At 42.4% G+C, this 17,679-nt stretch overlaps 1 protein-coding gene across 6 annotated transcripts in view; it reads left to right on the top strand.

The window, feature by feature from the left end:
- The window catches only part of SCAP (SREBF chaperone), a 258,977-nt gene extending 242,169 nt beyond the window's left edge, over positions 1-16,808 (top strand). For all 6 annotated transcript variants that reach the window (XM_033931922.1, XM_033931925.1, XM_033931923.1 and 3 more), the window contains 3 exons: positions 2,092-2,172; positions 7,186-7,392; positions 15,849-16,808. In XM_033931922.1, the coding sequence (XP_033787813.1) occupies positions 2,092-2,172; positions 7,186-7,392; positions 15,849-16,094 (534 nt within the window). In that variant the 3' untranslated portion in view covers positions 16,095-16,808. The remainder of the gene's footprint in view (positions 1-2,091; positions 2,173-7,185; positions 7,393-15,848) is intronic.
- Positions 16,809-17,679: the final 871 nt, after the last annotated feature.

Genomic DNA, 17,679 nt, shown 5'->3' with positions numbered 1-17,679 from the left:
TTGTTTTGTCTAAAGAAAGGGGTCAGCAACTTTTTTAAAGCAAAGAGCCATTTTGTCCTAAATTTTTGACCCAAGTTTTACAAAGAGCCACAGTGGGTAGAGAAGGGGGTTTGAAATTTGATTTTTTAATGTGATATGGGTACAAAAACAAAGCTTCAACAGAAAATAAAGAAAAACAATTTACTGAGACTTTTTACACTGTAGTTCTGCACAGAGTTGTTTCACGTCCAACATTTCTCCCTCTCATTCGATGAAAACAAAAAACTGTGGATACAGATGTTCTGGAGATAATTTATTATACACTGACATATAAAAACATGAAAATTCAATTTAAAAAGTACAATGATAAAAAAAATACAGTGATAAAAATCCAACCGGACCCTACACGGTCCATGTTTCGGGGAACACACCTTCCTCAGGGGTCCAATGGTTTGCAAACTCACATATAAAGAATTGGACTGAAAACAGTCTATTGTCTTTAAACATGTGAGCAAAGAACACCGCAGACAAGCTGAAGTAGCAAAAATATGCTAAGCTGTTTTCAGTCCAATTCTTTATATGCGAGTTTGCAAACCATTGGACCCCTGAGGAAGGCGTGTTTGCCGAAACATGGACTGTGTAGGGTCCGGTTGGATTTTTATCACTGTATTTTTTTATCATTGTACTTTTTTAATTGAATTTTCATGGTTTTATATGTCAGTGTATAATAAATTATCTCCAGAACATCTATATCCAGGTTTTGTTTTCATCGGTGGATTGTTTTAACTGTGGATCATTGGGTCTCCCCATTTTTCTTTGTTGTCTCTTTCTCATTCTCCAGACCCTGTGCAGCATCTTTTGTTCCTGCCCACCAGTCCCATACCCAACATTTCTCTTCTCACCACTCTTCAGCATCATGCTGCATCTCTCCCTCCATTCTTTCCACCACCATGTCCAACATTCCTCCCTTTTGCATCCCTTTTATATCTGTCCCACTGTTTCCTCTCCACCACCACCACATCCACCACTTCTTCCTCTCATCTCTCTCTTCCCCTTGCATCTTTTCCTCACTCCTCTCCCACCACCATGTCCAATAATTCTTTCTTTCTCCCTATGCCCAACAATTCTCCTCTTTCTTTTTTTTCCAATGTATACCCTCTCTCTTTCCCTCATTCAGATATCCTTGCCCAACAATTCTCCCTTGTTTTCCTCCCTCATCTCAGCTTCTCTTTCCCTCCCTTCCTCTGTTCTAACATCCTATGTATGAATATTGTAAAGAATGATTAATTTTCCCATGTATAGAATTTGATTAGAAGAAAAAGAGATCATATCTCTAAATATTATATAATATATTAATACTAGATTTATAATATGAAATATGGATAAAATAACATTTAAAAATTTTATTCATATATTACTGAATAGAAGGAAGGGGGGAGGGGATGGGATATTATTATATTAACTAAGAATTATATAAATTTAGTTTTCTGAAATATTAGTATGAATTTATATTGTTGATGTAACATATGAAAATGAATAAAGATTTCTCATTCAATATTGATAGGGAGGGAGAGAGGGAGGGGAGATTATTATATTCAATAATTATATTAATTTAGATTTCTTACATAATATTATAACTTTATAAATTATTGATTTTCTAAAGAAATTTTAAATTTGATATTAATCTGTAAGTTAATCAAGTGTGATTATTCAAGTTTATAATGAATTTATTTGAAACACTTGTTGTAACATAAGAAAATGAATAAAGATTTATAAAACAAAAAAAAAAAGATAAAAAAAAACAAAACATCCTATGTCCCAAGTTCATACCCCCTCCCTCTCTCCTTCCATTTGGTGTCCCAAGTTCACCTTCCCTCCCTCCCTTCTGTGTTCCAACTTTGTGCCTCCCTCCCACAGTGTGTACATGTCTCCTTGTAGCTTGCTCCTCCTTCCTTCCAGACAGCCACACATGTTTCTTCACAAAGCTGCGGGAAGCTGTTCCAACACACTGCTGCCTGCGACTGACTCGGAAGGCTTCCCTCTGAGGTCTGCTGTTCTGGTGGGGGATACTGAATTGAGGATGTTCTGAAAGTATTTTTCTTCATATTGCAGGTGTATCGCCTTGAAGACTCATGCTGCTTGTTCACGTTGCAGGGTCACTCAGGAGGAATCACAGCAGTCTACATAGACCAGGTAGAATTAGTCCCGCAGGGTAGAACTGGTAAAAGTACTGATGATAATCTTAGGCTGTTTTCCATGGTAATACATAAGAGGTCTGTTAATATCTGTTGCTAAAAATACAGCACTGTATGAGCAGAGAGAAGTGGTGTAGGTTTGGTAGGGGTCAGATGAGGCTGATATTAATATGATGCTTTGTATACTGCATACCAAAAATTGCCCATTTGGAAAAGGGAACAGAAATCGATACTAATAGGGAGGATAGAGGCGTAATTGCTGTAATCTTCCTTGTCCTCGTGTTCTGTCCCAGATTGCAGAGATATCATCACCTTCATAGCTGTGTTGGAAGCAGCTGAATATTTCCACACTAGGAGAGCATAAAGAAAATGCTAGAAAACCTTAAGTCCTGTTATTTAATGTAGTGTTCTGGGTTGCTGCTTAGCTGCATAGTTAAGACAGTGGTCTGTCTCCCCACCTCCACAAGGAACCCCTGATTCAAGCCTGATGGGAAATGCATTATTACTCTTTAATTTTGTATGTACTTCTGAAAGCTATTGAACCACTTTGGACATGATGCTTTCTGAGATAAAAGGTGGCATCACAGTCATCAGTAGCAAGCTGAGTACCTTCCAGGGGGAGGTTGGCGCCATCTGTACAGATTTACTGGAGGTAGTAGGGTGCATTAATGGTGTGGAACAGTAGGTAGCCATCACAAAAGCTGAGGTGCATGAGCATTGCAGCGAGTCCCTAAGTACTTGTGAAACCCTCGCCAGAGTGCTGGATAAGATTGAGTACTTGACGTGCTGTTTACAGAGGACAGGAGATAAGGGGGAATGGAGGTGGTGGCAGAGATTTTGTGAGAAATATTTCCCAATCTGCATATTAAGAGAGCCCACCACATACCTGAGGGGCGTACAGGAGAATCTGACCGTCGCCCTACTACTCTATGTAAGAACTTTCTGCACTAGGAATTTTTGCTGAGGCAGATATGGAAGATTTGCAATCTCTAATTCAGTAACACAAAATCGTGTCTGAATTTTAGTCTGGACATGATTGTCAGCAAGGAAGTTAAGAAACTGTTCTATCAGAACAATATTCCCCAGGTTTTGATTTGCTCAGCAAAGCTGAAATAGTTCTGGAAGGGGGGTGTATGTGTATGTGTGTATTACGCACTTAGATAAGAGCTGAATCGGGTCTCAGAGACAAGGACAACAGTGCAATGGGGGGGATGATGTTTTAGGAGGGTGTTGAGAGAGGGATGTCTGGTGAAAACAGTTTAGAATGGATGGATGGATAGAGTGAGTGAGTGGGGGCGGGGAAATAAAATAAAAGTTGATACAGGATTGCATGGCATCTGCCAGTTATGGGTTCCTGATGGCCAACTTCCCTCTTTGGTTAAAAAGGATTTCTTTACTCTTTGGAAGCTCCGGACCATTAAGGCATATTTTGATGTTTCATCATTTAGAGTTCTGGTGCAATCTCTTATACTGAGTCAACTTGACTACTGCAATATTGCTTATTTAGCAATTCCTCAGAAGCATATGCACCGATTACGGATGGTGCAAAATACTGCGGTCAGGTTGATCTTTGGATTTAAAAAAAATATGATCATGTGACACCCTTTTATCGGGTGTTGCATTGGTTGCCAATGGAGGCGCGCGTGAAATTTAAATTCAGTTGGTTTTGTTTTAAGGTTCTATTTGGTCTGACTCCTAAATATATAAATGAATTTTTTTTCTTTTACAACTAATAGACATAAAAGAAGCTCACATTTGATTTTTGCTTTCCCGCCTTTTAAAGGATGCAAACTTTAAAAATATCATCAGCATCTTCTTTCATATCAAGCAGCAGCATTGGGCAAAGATCTAGATCAATTGCTCATTTCTACTGAAATTTATGGGGAATTTAGAAAACACCTAAAAACACATTTATTTCTGAAGTATTTAGGTAGTTAATTTGTAAAAATTTTATACTATGTAATTATCTGATTTTAGGGTTTTTAGCCATTGGTTCTTACTTTCTAATTTCCTTCTGCTTTTATTGTATTTCAAATATATTTTAAATTGTGTAAACTGCAGAGAACTTCACGGTTTTGTTGTATATAAATAAACTGTTGTTATTATTTCCTTCATTATGTTGCTATTTATCTTGGGAAGGTGGGGGTCGGGGTTTCTAGCAATGCACTTCTGTTAGATATTTTTGTACAGCTGATGTTTATATATGTTATTATTGCAATGTTGTTCGAATTAAAGATATATAAAAAGGGAGCTGCATATGGTTCCCATGCACGCGCACATGTCTTATACAGGATGAATAGAATTGTGGTCGATCTATGCCTGTGGATGGACTTTCCCATATCTTAGGATGGATGTATTAATCAAATCAAAAGATTATTCCACTTGCCACGTTTGGTGCCTCTTATCATTTTTCCAAATGTTGAATGGGGAAATGTCTGATTTCATATGGCACTGTAAAAGATCTATTTAAATATATGGAGGATATGGGATTACCAAATTTGGACTTGGTCTGCTGGGCAGTGCATTGTCTTTGGAGGCAAGACCCCACTAACTGGCTCCAGCTTGAAGTTTTGCAGGCACTGGGATTCCTCTGCCACTTCTCAGAGAGAGCACTCTTTTGAAAAGCAGTCCTGTCCTAGCTCATAAAGTGGGGATCTGGCACCAGGTTCAAAGATTGCAGTTTGCAAAGTTAAAAAATTAAAATCTAATAAGAACAGAAAGGAACTTAAAAACGTTACACAATTCAACTAGTAAGAGAAATAAAAAGGCGAAAGATTCGATTCAGGAATGCTGCCCTCATGGTTGTCTTAGTGCACATTTTTCCCAGAAACGGGAGAGTGGGCTCAACGAAGGGCTGCACTTCCCGTGGCGGTTCATGACCGGTGAGCAACCCAAGACCTTCCCATTAGAGAATGACACGGTGGTTGTTACCCGCGGCTAGCCGCAGGTAACCCGCCAAAACGGTGACTGAAAAAAAAGGTCACCGCGAGATCGGGGACAAGGCCATTCACTGCCCCGTGGAGCGGTGAATGGTTAGACGGGGCGGTGAACAAGCGTGAACGCGCAGTGAATGAGCGTTCAATCCGGCAGCCCACTCTCTCCTGCCCGTCGGCCGGCCATGCATCTCCCTCCCTCCCTCCCTCCTTTCCCCTTACCTTTTCTTGTTGAAACTGGCGATTTCCATAAGGCTAAGAGCTGTATTACAGCCAGAGCCTTGAAGTTGCGTCGCGTTGCCTGCTGGAAAAGTCTCCTCTGATGCAACTTCCTGTTTCCAGTTGCATTGGAGGAGACTTTTCTAGCAGGCAACCCGACATGACTTCAAGGCTCCGACTGTAATACAGCTCATAGCCTTATGGAAATCGCCAGTTTCAACAAGAAAAGGTAAGGGAAAAGGAGGGAGGGACGGAGGGAAATGCACGGCTGGCTGGCGGGAGGGAGCTGCTGGACCGTGTGAAGGGTGCTGGGGGTGGGGGATAGAGAGGAGAAGACGCTGAAGACGGGGACGGGGCGGTGAAGGGGACGGCAGGGGCGGGGCGGTGAAGAGGATGGTGGGACGGGGCGGTGACGGGGACAGAATTTTTCCCCCGTGTCTTTCTCTACTTCCCATCTCAGGAATTCCAGTTACTCATGAACTGAGACTTTATTTACACACACAGTAGAAGTGCTTGCAGCAGTTGAACACAAGGGGTTGGTGATATAGACAGCCTTACATAAGAATTGTCGCTGCTGGGTCAGACCAGTGGTCCATTGTGCCCAGCAGTCCACTCAAGCGGCAGCCCTCTGGTTAAAGACCAGTGCCCCGAGACTAGCCCTACCTGCGCACATTCTGGAGCTGTTTTTATGCATATCAGGTCCTAACCATGAGCAGATATGCTGCTTATATAATATCCTCTTGGATGCATTACTGTTTCCTGAACTCATATGTAGGGTAGTAGATAAGCGGAATGTGGCCCTTCAAGGATCTTTGAATGATTCTGATTGGGTGGTGATATGGCCAAATGCTCACTCGAGTCTCCTTGTGTAGCTGCAGGATTGAATTAATGTACAGATTATTACATCACACTTGGTTCACAGTCAGACCTGTGCTGAAGAGGTTGTGAGAGACAAGGAGATTTTTTTTCCCACATGTCGTTGCATATTTTTGGCAGTGAGTCCATAGGGAGACTGTGGTTCCTTTTATTCTTTTCGTTAGGGTATAGGTTGAATGTGGAGTTGGTGGAAAGAGATCGGGATCTGGCAGGACAAGTCACAAATGCAGCATAATGACACTATTACTACATTTTGGAAGGTCCCCTCCCCCCCATTTCATCAGCACACACAAGTAGCTGAGATTGCAATGATTTGAAAACTTAGCTCACCTTTTCATGAGAAATATAAAAGTTTACCACCAAGTCTGGGATAAATATTGGAAGGCCTAGAGGAGACTCACCTAACAGGAATATTGGTTTAGTAGGTGTGGAGGGCCTTCAGAATGAACTTCTTTTGTGGGTGTCTGGCTTTGGGAATATTCATGTTTGTTTAGTGTTGTTTTTTTTTAACTGTTGTTATTCATGAGGTGATTTGGTGGGTAGTTTACCTGTAAAATTCACTTGGATAAAAAGTTTCTAAAAAGAATAGAAAAGAGAAAGATTATTAGTATTCCATCAAAGTACTATGATGATGAGTGAGGGTGGATTTACTTCAACCTGGTCATACCATTAGTAGGAAATCTTTTCTTCCAGCAATATCTCTGATTCTTAAGTGATCATTAACTCCACCCTGAGGAATTGTCACCATGCTCTTTGTAAGTCTCTTGCCTCTCTCTTCTCTTCTGATGGATTGAATCCTTGCAACCTCTATTTCTAATGTGACCTTCATTTCAAATGTAGTTGTATTGTAAACCGCTTAATAACTCGTACTCACATGTATATCAAATGCAATAAATCCAATGCCCTCCCAAGTTGCTCTGTGCTTATCTTGTTTGCAGTTTCTGAAATTCATTTTAAAATCTGGTCCTTTCTTACCACTACAGACCATGGTATTGGCAAGTGGGGGTCAGGATGGAGCCATTTGCCTCTGGGATGTGCTGACAGGAAGCAGAGTAAGTCACATGTATGGACATCGGGGTGATGTGACGTCCCTTATCTGCACCACTTCCTGTGTGATCAGCAGCGGGCTGGATGATATGATTAACATCTGGGACCGAAGCACTGAGATCAAGCTGTACTCCATCCAGCAGGTAGGAGATTTACAGCGAGTCTAAATGTCAAATTGTGTCTAGAAGATCTGGGGCAGAAGCTGTGAATCCACTTTTAAAGGTAATGAACAGAAATAAAACAAAGATTTGTTTTGTTTCTATTCATTGCATTCTGTTCTGAGGTACAGTGTTCCCCCGGTCGTTTGCGGTCAGCGGTTCACAGTCCCGGCCCCAGCCATTCGCAGTATTTTCTGACCGCAAACCGCCGACAAGGAAAGGGGAGCGGGAGAGGTAGGAGAGAGCAGCTGGAGCGCCGCGAGTGCAGGAAATCACTCGCGGTATGCTCTGACCGCCTCGTCCTGCTCTAAGTCGGGCCTTATCCAATCAGGAGCTACTTTGACACACAGCTCCTGATTGGATAAGGCCCGACTTAGTGCAGGAAGAGGTGGTTGGAGCATACCGTGAGTGATTTCCTGCACTCGCGGCGCTCCGGCTGCTCTCCCACTGCCCTCTTCAGGCTCCCCCATGAAAAACCATATTTGTGGTTTTTTGAGATTCGCAGGGGTTCCTGGAATGGAACCCCCACAAATATCGGGGGAGTACTGTATTTCTCCCTTCTGTAACACTTAACAGCAGTCAAGACTTGTGGATAAGTATCGCTCAAGAAATTTAATGAAACCAACTTCAAACTAGAAGTTATCAGACGAGTGCCAGTCAGTCGTCATCTTCTCTCTTCCTACAGTGATTCTTTCGTTCTCTATCGTCTGCTGATTTAGGGTTGGTAAAGACTGTGATAACAGCATTTATTTCTTTGGATTTCACTCGTGTCTTTTTAGCAGAGGCTCAGGTTGAGTTACAGGACATTCCCCCCCTCCCCCCATCTTAGTTTAAACCTGTTCTATCTCCTTCTTATATTTTACTCTGTTTTATTGATGAGCAAATAAACTTACAGATTAACAGTGTCTCAAGTTGTTCAAATGTTCCCCCTCCCCCCTATTACATTCTGCAAGTAGGCAGCTGGGTCTGGGCTCTTATGACCCATATCACCAAATGAAAACAGACATTATTCATCCTTCTCTCCCTCATCCACCCCCAGCTTCAAACCCCTACCCCTCTTCACAGTAAAGTCTCTCTGTCCGCTACATGAAAAATGCTGATGTATTTTCGCTGCGCTTTTGCAGCTTTTCTTGATGTGAAATGCAAGGTACTGCGGGATACAAAAATAAAGTTATTATTAAAGTGAATACACAACCATCTACCTCCGATCTTAAGGTGTGTGCATGTGGAGGCACAATGAGCTGACTGTCAACCCAATAGTCCATCCACTCTGAACATATTACAGCCAATATGGGTACCTCAAAGACCTATCTTCATCTCCCTTGCCTTCAAGATAGCCCTCCTGAAGTAAAGCCCAAAATATTCATCTAACTCTTTGGTAATCCTCCCTATACATTCAAGATTTGACTACTTCTCCTTGTGTAAAAGGACCTAAACATAGGGCTCCCAAACTTGAAGACAATTATTCCTACATTTATGTATACCCCTGACCTCCTGAAGCTCTAAAGTACAAAGATTATATAGTCTATTCTTCTCTTTCCAAAATGATGAGGGGGTGTCAGGTCAAAACCGTGGAAGACAAAGGCGCGCGCCGACAACTGAGCGCAGCGCAGAGGTGCGTGCCAAAGAAAATAACTATTTTTAGGGGCTCCGACGGGGGTGTGTGTGGGGGGAACCCCCCAACTTTACTTTATACAGATCGCGCCGCGTTGTGGGGGGTTTGGGGGGTTGTAACCCCCCACATTTTACTGAAAACTTCACTTTTTCCCTAAAAACAGGGGAAAAGTTAAGTTTACAGTATAATGAGGGGGATTACAACCCCCCCAAACCACCCACAACGCCGCCGCGATCTGTATTAAGTAAAGTGGGGGGGCTCCCCAACAAAACTCCTCGTCGGAGCCCCTAAAAACTGTCATTTTCTTCAACGCGCGCCTCTGTCTTGCGCTCAGTTGTCAGCGCGCGCCTTTGTCTTCCGCGGTTTTGTCTATGAACCGATGAGGGGACTCCTAGGGCCACCAGTATAGAATGCATTTTAAGGCTACCATTCTTGTTTTCTGCACAAATAGTTTATATCCTATAAGAACATAAATAATGCCTCTGCTGGGTCAGACCTGAGATCCATCGTGCCCAGCAGCCCGCTCACGCGGCGGCCCAACAGGTCCAGGACCTGTGCAGTGATCCTCTATTTATACCCTTCTATCCCCCTTTCCAGCAGGAAATTGTCCAATCCTTTCTTAAACCCCAATACCGTACTCTGCCCTATTACGTCCTCTGGAAGCGCATTCCAGGTGTCCACCACACGCTGGGTAAAGAAGAACTTCCTAGCATTTGTTTTGAATCTGTCCCCTTTCAACTTTTCCGAATGCCCTCTTGTTCTTTTATTTTTTGAAAGTTTGAAGAATCTGTCCCTCACTCTCTCTATGCCCTTCATGATCTTGTAAGTCTCTGTCATATCCCCTCTAAGTCTCCTCTTCTCCAGGAAAAAGAGACCCAGTTTCTCCAATCTCTCAGCGTATGAAAGGTTTTCCATCCCTTTTATCAGACGTGTCGCTCTCCTCTGGACCCTTTCGAGTAACGCCATATCCTTCTTAAGATACGGCGACCAAAATTGGACGCAGTACTCCAGATGTGGACGCACCATCGCCCGATACAACGGCAGAATAACTTCTTTCGTTCTGGTTGTAATACCCTTCTTGATTATACCAAGCATTCTATTCGCTCTCTTAGCGGCCGCTGCGCACTGTGCCCTCGGCTTCATTGTCATGTCCACCATTACCCCCAAGTCCCTTTCCTGTGTACTCTCATTCAATAATATCCCTCCCATCGTATAGTTGTACCTCAAGTTTTTGCTTCCCGTATGTAATACTTTGCATTTCTCAACGTTGAACTTCATCTGCCACTTCGTCGCCCATTCCCCTAGCTTGTTCAAGTCCCTTTGCAATTCTTCGCAGTCCTCTATAGTCCGAGCACCACTAAATAGTTTGGTGTCGTCTGCAAATTTTATTATCTCACACTTTGTCCCTGTTTCTAGATCATTTATCCCTTTAACTCTCAAGGCTTTTTCCCATCCCAATCCCAATCCCCAAAATTGGTAGGGTATAGATTGACATTATGGTTTTGTTCAAAAATGTTACTACTAAGCCCCCAATCGCTGTATCCTAAAGCATCCCCACAGCATATGATCCAAATCTCCAGGCAATTGACTACATTTGGGGCCTAAAGATGAAGGAGCACCTGTGAGGAGGGAGATAAGCCCTACGTAATATATGAAACCAACATTCTCTATATTCTGAACTGTACAATGTCTGTGGAATTTACTTCATTATTTTAAGAAAATTGATATCCCTCCTTGAAACATTCTATTCTTATTCCCATTTAGTTTGTAGAAAAATATATCGTTTAGGTGGTTTCTCTTTAACCAATGCAGCGTGTATTGAAGATACTGGCAAAGGATTAGGCCCAAGGGGACTATTTAGATGATTAAGCTGCATGGTTAGTTTGATCCCTAAATAAGTGTTGCAGTCAGGAAATATAATGCACTAGGTGAAGGGTGTATAACAGTGGTCTCAAACTCGCGGCCCGCCAGGTACTATTGTGAGGCCCTCGGTATGTTTATTATAATCACAAAAGTAAAATAAAACAAGTTTCTTGCTAATATGTTTCTTTAGCTATAAATGACAATATTATTATTAAGACTTAGCCAAAAGGAAAGATTTATAAACTTTGAAGAGTTTTACCTCATGCAAAATGGTTATTTATTTAATAAGACATTAACTATTTTTTCTGAGGCCCTCCAAGTACCTATAAATCCAAAATGTGACCCTGCAAAGAGTTTGAGTTTGAGACCACTGGTGTATAGGGTGCATATATTTCCCTTGACTTCAAAATGAGGCTTAAAATCATCAGTTTTTTCAGCGCGACAATAAGCAGCACTAGTCATTAGGGCTACCTAGCAGAGTTGACAGTTGGTGTTTAAAATTGTCTGCACATGGATATGGGGAGTTTAGAGAGAGTTCAGGCATGTGCAGACTTGCAGGCTCCAAAGAAACTGTTAGGGGGACCCAGCTCATGGGTTCTGGCAGTTTCCAGAAAGCTAAACATAGTACAAGCCAAGACTGTACTTGGACTTCCTGGAAAGGTGGTCTAGTAAAATGACTACACCTCCAGAGGGATTTTAAGGGCTAGGTCTGGCACCAAATTTGTCTTTTGTGTCATCTCCCACCAACTGACCATTAGAAAGATATTGGAAGGGGGGTAACAACTAGTGCTACCCAATTCACCAATTCGAATCGATTCACTTAAGTGAATAATTTTGAATCTATTTGTTCTCTGAAAAAATCAAACTCACTGATTCAGTAACCAACACCTCCCCCCCCAGTGAGATCTGATATGACTCTGGGCCTCCTAAAGCAACAGCAACTGCTATGGCCGGCCAGCAGAGGCAGTGCTCTGAACAGACTGCTTGCACCCTGCCCTGCTGGGGCCTTCCCTCTGCTACGTCATTATAAAAGCAGGGTCCACCAAAACTTCAAGACGGCATAAAAAACCATTGATGAAACAGTTTATTAATATTTCATTTCTTTTAACTCATCAGTGTCTTCCTTTTGCTTAATCTGGATTTGGTGAATTTCTGTTGCACACAAACAAGGGGTGTTCAATAATTTGTCTACCTGATTATGAAAGAAAGCAATAAGCATCTCATGCACAGTTGCGGCTCAGTGCAAATCTAACATTCCAAAAGACAGGATGTCAGGAGAGTCCTTGTACAAATCAAATAAGAAACTGATAGGTTTGGAGCACTGTTCAGTGATAAAATTTCTCACAAAAGAAGGGAAAAAGCCAAAGGAGATCCACGAACGCATGACTGCAGTTTATGGTGAGTCTGCCCCATCATCCTACAAAGTAAAATTTTGGAACAAGCAGTTTAAGTGGGGTAGAGAGTACTTTGAAGATGACCCTTACACTGGATGGCCCGTAGAAGCAACTTCCACAGATACGTGCAAGAAAGTTGAGGATTTACTTTTGTCAGACGAATTAAGGTTTCCTGAATAGCTGAAGAAATGGGCATCTTGGCAGGTACAGTTTGGAAAATAATTCATGAAAAGTTGGGCATGTCCAAGGTTAGTGCAGGATGGGTTCCAAGAATGCTGATGCCATGTCAGAAGGCCACGAGGCTCCAGTGCCGTCAGGATAACGTAGAGATTCCCCGTGAAGACCAAGTCAATTTTTTTCATTATTTGGTGACTGGGGATGAGACTCGAGTCTATCACAGAGATCCTGAGTCCAAAATGGAGTCAATTCAGTAGAAAAACAAGTCATCCCCCACACCAAAAAAGTTAAAGACAGAAAACTTTGCAGGCAAAGTCATGGTAACTGTCTTCTGGGATGATGAAGGACTTTTGCTTCTGGAGTTCATGCCAAACAAGACAGCCATAACCGGGGAGAGTTACGCCAATACAATAATCACTTTGCGGGAGTCAATCAAGGAATAAAGATGAGGAAAATTCACAGCTGACGTTCTGCTTTTTCACGTCAATGCGCCAGTGCACATATCACGACAGTCACAGACTGCCTCTGAGAATGTGGGTTTCAGCAGCTGAACAGACCTTGCTCCTTTGGATAATTTCCTATTCTGAGTTTTGAAGGAAATCTCTCCATGGACAGTGGTTTCAAGTGATGAAGACATCAAGGAAGCTGTGACTTCCTGGTTTGAAGGTCAAACAGAAGAATTCTTTTCAAAGGGGTTAAAATCATTGCAGGAAAAGTGGATGAAGTGTATGGAGCTATCAGGGGACTATATTGTAATCTTGATGTGGGGACTTTGGATCATCTTTTGTTTTATTGTCCCTATATCTTGGCCTTTTGGAAATCGATCTGGGATCAAATAAATTGTTTGTTAGAAAATCCTTTAGCGTTATCTAATGATACTGTGATATTTGGCATGTCTACGAAGAAAAAGAGTCAGATATCAGCGAATAATAACAAACTTTTATTGATCATGACAGGAATTGCCATTCAACATATTACTAATAATTGGAAAGATCATAGCTGACTTAACTTTAATTTTTGGTGGAATTCGCTATGTCATTTAGCGGTACAAAATGGAAATTATAAAAATTTTATTAAAATATGGGAGCCATTAACATTGTTTTGTAATGAATAGATACTGTTTTTCTTTTGAAGATGCACCATTTAAGGAAGGGAGGGGGGAGGGGTTGTTTTGATAAAGTGATGAAATAAAATTACTAATAGGGATAGAGGGAGGGTAGGATAAGGATTTCTTTTATGTTTGTATAGTATAATGATAAGATTTTCAAGTGTTTAACTAAGTGTTGTTCTAATGATTCTTATACACTTGAGAGGTTAGAAATGAATAAAGAAAAATGATGTTGGGAGGGGGGGTTATGGGTTTATATATATACAATTGTTATTTGTCTTGATGAATTTTTCAAGTGTTGTTTCTGAGACTATGTATGGTTTTTTTCTTGTACACCTGTTGAACGATTAAAAAGGAATAAAGATTTAAAAAAAATAAAAAAGAAAACCCTTTTCTTTCCTACTGAGGTAGATAAATTATTAAACACATTATATACCTGTCCGTGGGAGCTTCTTTTTTGTTTTTTTAATGGCTGGCACAGATATTTTGCCTGTGTTACACATGCAAAATATCTGTCCCATAAAAAAAAATGAAGAAATGTCCCGCACCACCAATGATGGCCCTCCCCAATGACCCTTAATACACACAGCACGAGAGAAAATTGACAGGACGGTGACCACTCTCTCCAGCATGAGTGTGTTCTTGACCATCTAGTACAGTGGTCTCAAACTCAAACCCTTTGCAGGGCCACATTTGGGATTTTTAGGTACTTGGAGGGCCTCAGAAAAAAAGAGTTAATGTTTTATTAAAGAAATGACAATTTTGCATGAGGTAAAACTCTTTATAGTTTACTAGTTGTTTAGCCCGTTACATTAACGGGTGCTAGCAGCCCTTCTCCCTTATTTTTACCTCCTCCCTGTCCAGCAACACCTCTCCCCCTTTCCCTGCTCCCCCCATATAGCAGTAGCCCTTCTCCTTTTATCTCCCCCTGTCCAGCAGCACCCCTCCCATTCCCTCCTCCCCCTGTCCAGCAGTAGCTCTTCTCCTTTATGTCCTGCTCCCCCTCTGTCCAGCAGTAGCCCCAGGAAAAGAGTGAGGATCACAGGACCAAAGCTTTTACTGACATCCAAGTAGGGGAAATCCACTCTCCCCACCTCCTTGCTCCTGCTGCACTTCCTCCTTGGCTATACACACGCGCGCGCACACACTTACATACAGCTCTCCGGCTCCTCGCGCCCCTCCTCCACATTCCACTTCTTCGGCGGGGGCCAACGTTTTCTTTATTTTGTTTTCTTTTCACGTGTTCCTCCTTCATGGAAAAACAGCACTACCGGCCAACTTAGTCCCTTGCCGCCCCCTTCCCGCGCCGCACAACCACCTTTCCTTCCCTCCCTCCATCAGGTGCAGTGAATCCACCAATGTTAAAAGGAGCCACGTCGAAATCGGAGGCCTGCCACTGCCGTAGCACTTTCCCCTCTGCCTTGGCAGAGAGGAACGTGTTACGGTGGCGGCAGGGCTCCAATTTCAAAGCAGCTCCTTTTAACATAGGCGGAGTTGAACTGACCTGATGGAGGAAGGGAAGGAACGGTGGGGCAAATTTCGGCAACAGCAGGAATTGTTTGGCGGGCCAAGCACCGTGAAACTTTGTTTCTTTAGGCAGCCCCGGGGGGGGGGGGGAGGGGTTTGAATCGTCGATGTGCAGGCCGCTGAGACGGGAGTGAGCAGTTCGGCTTCCCCTATCTGGGGAAACCGGGGAAATCGCCGTGCCGAACTCAGCTGCGCGTTGGGAGTGAGTTTTTCGACTTCCCCTATCTGGGGAAACCGCCGTGCCGAACTGAGCTGCGCATGGGGCCGTAGTAAGCGCGGGGCATGCTGCAGTCTTGGCGGCCACGGACATACGGATCATGGAAGCACGCTGATAAGACTGCGCATGCGCCGCCTACGGTTTTATTATATAGATAAATCTTTCCTTTTGGCTAAGTCTTAATAATAATATTGTCATTTATAGCTAGAGAGACATATGATCAAGAAACTCTTATTTTACTTTTGTGATTATGATAAACATACCAAGGGCCTCAAAATAGTAGCTGGAGGGCCACATGTGGCCCCCGGGCCGCGAGTTTGAGATCACTGATCTAGTAGATGCCACTGTTATGCAGTGATTGGCATTAAATGGGGCTGTGAATGCCAGATTGGTAGGATCATCTGTCCCGGCCAGCCCAATTACTAAAACAGAACAAGCTGGATTCAATTTCTTGGTATTCTGTTTAGTTAATTTGCCTGTTTCCTGCCAGGAAATTAATTTTTCTTTATGTATCTTTCTCTCTCTATCCCTTCTGTACAGGAGCTGGGTTGTGGAGCAAGCTTTGGCGTGATATCTGACAACCTGCTGGTGACAGGAGGCCAGGGTTGTGTCTCTTTCTGGGATATTGGCTACGGTGACCTCTTGCAGACTGTTTACTTAGGAAAGAGTGAGGAGTCGCAGCCAGCCCGACAGATCCTGGTACTGGAGAATGCTGCCATTGTTTGTGACTTTGGCAGTGAACTCAGCCTGGTTTATGTCCCCTCTGTCCTGGAGAAGCTGGACTGAAAATAAGCAAACCAACAAAAGAGGAGGAAGGGGTAGGGGACCGAGCTTCGAGTCCAGAACGACTTTAGAAGCTGGGAAGTTTATTTTTTTGTTATTGCTCACTATCTGCCTCAAGAATTGGGTTAAGATAGTGGCTCTGAGTGAACCGTTATGAATTGTTTGTTGTGCAGAAAACGGAAGAGTGTGGTATTGGCATCTCTGGAAGCACTGAACCAGTTGTTCCTCTGGTGTTCCTTTATCTCTTGCAACCTTCCCCTTTTTCTCCTGCATACACACAAATATGCTGTCTCCAAAGTTCCACTGTCTTCTCCAGCGTTGTGGGGAGGGGGAAGCTTACTGAGTAGAAGACGAGAGGATTTATTTTACTCTTGTCTTGTTTGGATAATGAAGGTGAGGAGGATGGAGCATATTGAATGGCTAGAACCCCATAACAAGCAGTGCTCCCATAGGATTAGGTAGGCGTTTGCTAGGACATTAGAAGTGCTTGGCGTGGTCAGGAATGACAGCTGAAGTTAGCAGAGAATGGTTATTTCTGGGAAAGATAACCCAGTTCATCAATGGTTTGAAGATCATATGTCTAGAGGCCCATCAGTGAAACGTTAACTGGAATACTGTTCTAAAGTGTCATGTTGATTTATTAAGAAGCTGGTGTGTTCTAACACAATTGGAAGTCTTATGTTTTTAAATAAATAATTTTTTTTTTTATTTAATGTGGACAAGTGCAGGTTCTTTCAGAATACTTGGTAGTGTGGAATGTTAAATTTTCCAGGCACCTAAAACTTTGCTGCTGCCTTGGGCCCCAACTGGAAGGGAGCAGACTAGCGAGAGCTATTGCTACCAGCAGCACTACAAATGGGATGAATGAGGAGGATCAACTGTGTCCTAGGATAGCTCCAGGCCACAGGAGGGGAAAGAGAAGACAAATCAAATATACACAATGAAACCATTTTGAATTGCAGTTAAAACCAGAGAATTGTAAGCTACCAAAAGTCTTAAAATAGACAAACACTGGCTCCTAAAATTTCTACCCCTGGTATATTACTATATGAAAGGTATTATTGGAATTTTTATCGGATCTTGGAGCTACAGTATTTATTCTTTTCTAGATGTCATTGAACAGACACAGATTTGAGTCAGTAAACGAATTGTTCCATACTTTGCGTCTTTATATTTATTGGAAATGGTGCACCAAATGAGAAGAAACCTCTCGCATCTCTTTTGCTGAGAGGGAGATTTTAATCATGTCACAGTCATCATATTCAATGCAAAAAGAAATGGTGATATAACTACACAGTCGGTAGGTTTATTTTTTCATGTTTAGGGTTTATGACGGATCATCTGGCTCAAAGAGGAGGAACTCTTTACTGGTAACATCATGAAGGCTGTACATTTCTCACTTTGAAGTATCCCCTGGTTTATTTGAGGTCTGAGGCATAATTAATATTTTAGAAGACTTTAGACTGAGTGAATTTGATGCTGTTTTGGGAGGGGGCTCCCAATGCCAATACCTTTCCACAAAAAAGTGTCCTAAAATAAAGTCGCTGCAGGTTCTGGAACGTATCAGATTGGAAGGTGAGATTTTAAA

The sequence above is a fragment of the Geotrypetes seraphini genome, chromosome 2 (genome assembly GCF_902459505.1).
Source record: "Geotrypetes seraphini chromosome 2, aGeoSer1.1, whole genome shotgun sequence".
Lineage (NCBI taxonomy): Eukaryota > Metazoa > Chordata > Amphibia > Gymnophiona > Dermophiidae > Geotrypetes > Geotrypetes seraphini.
The sequence above is the reverse complement of the archived record's forward strand: the minus strand, read 5'-3'. Positions and strand labels throughout refer to the sequence as shown.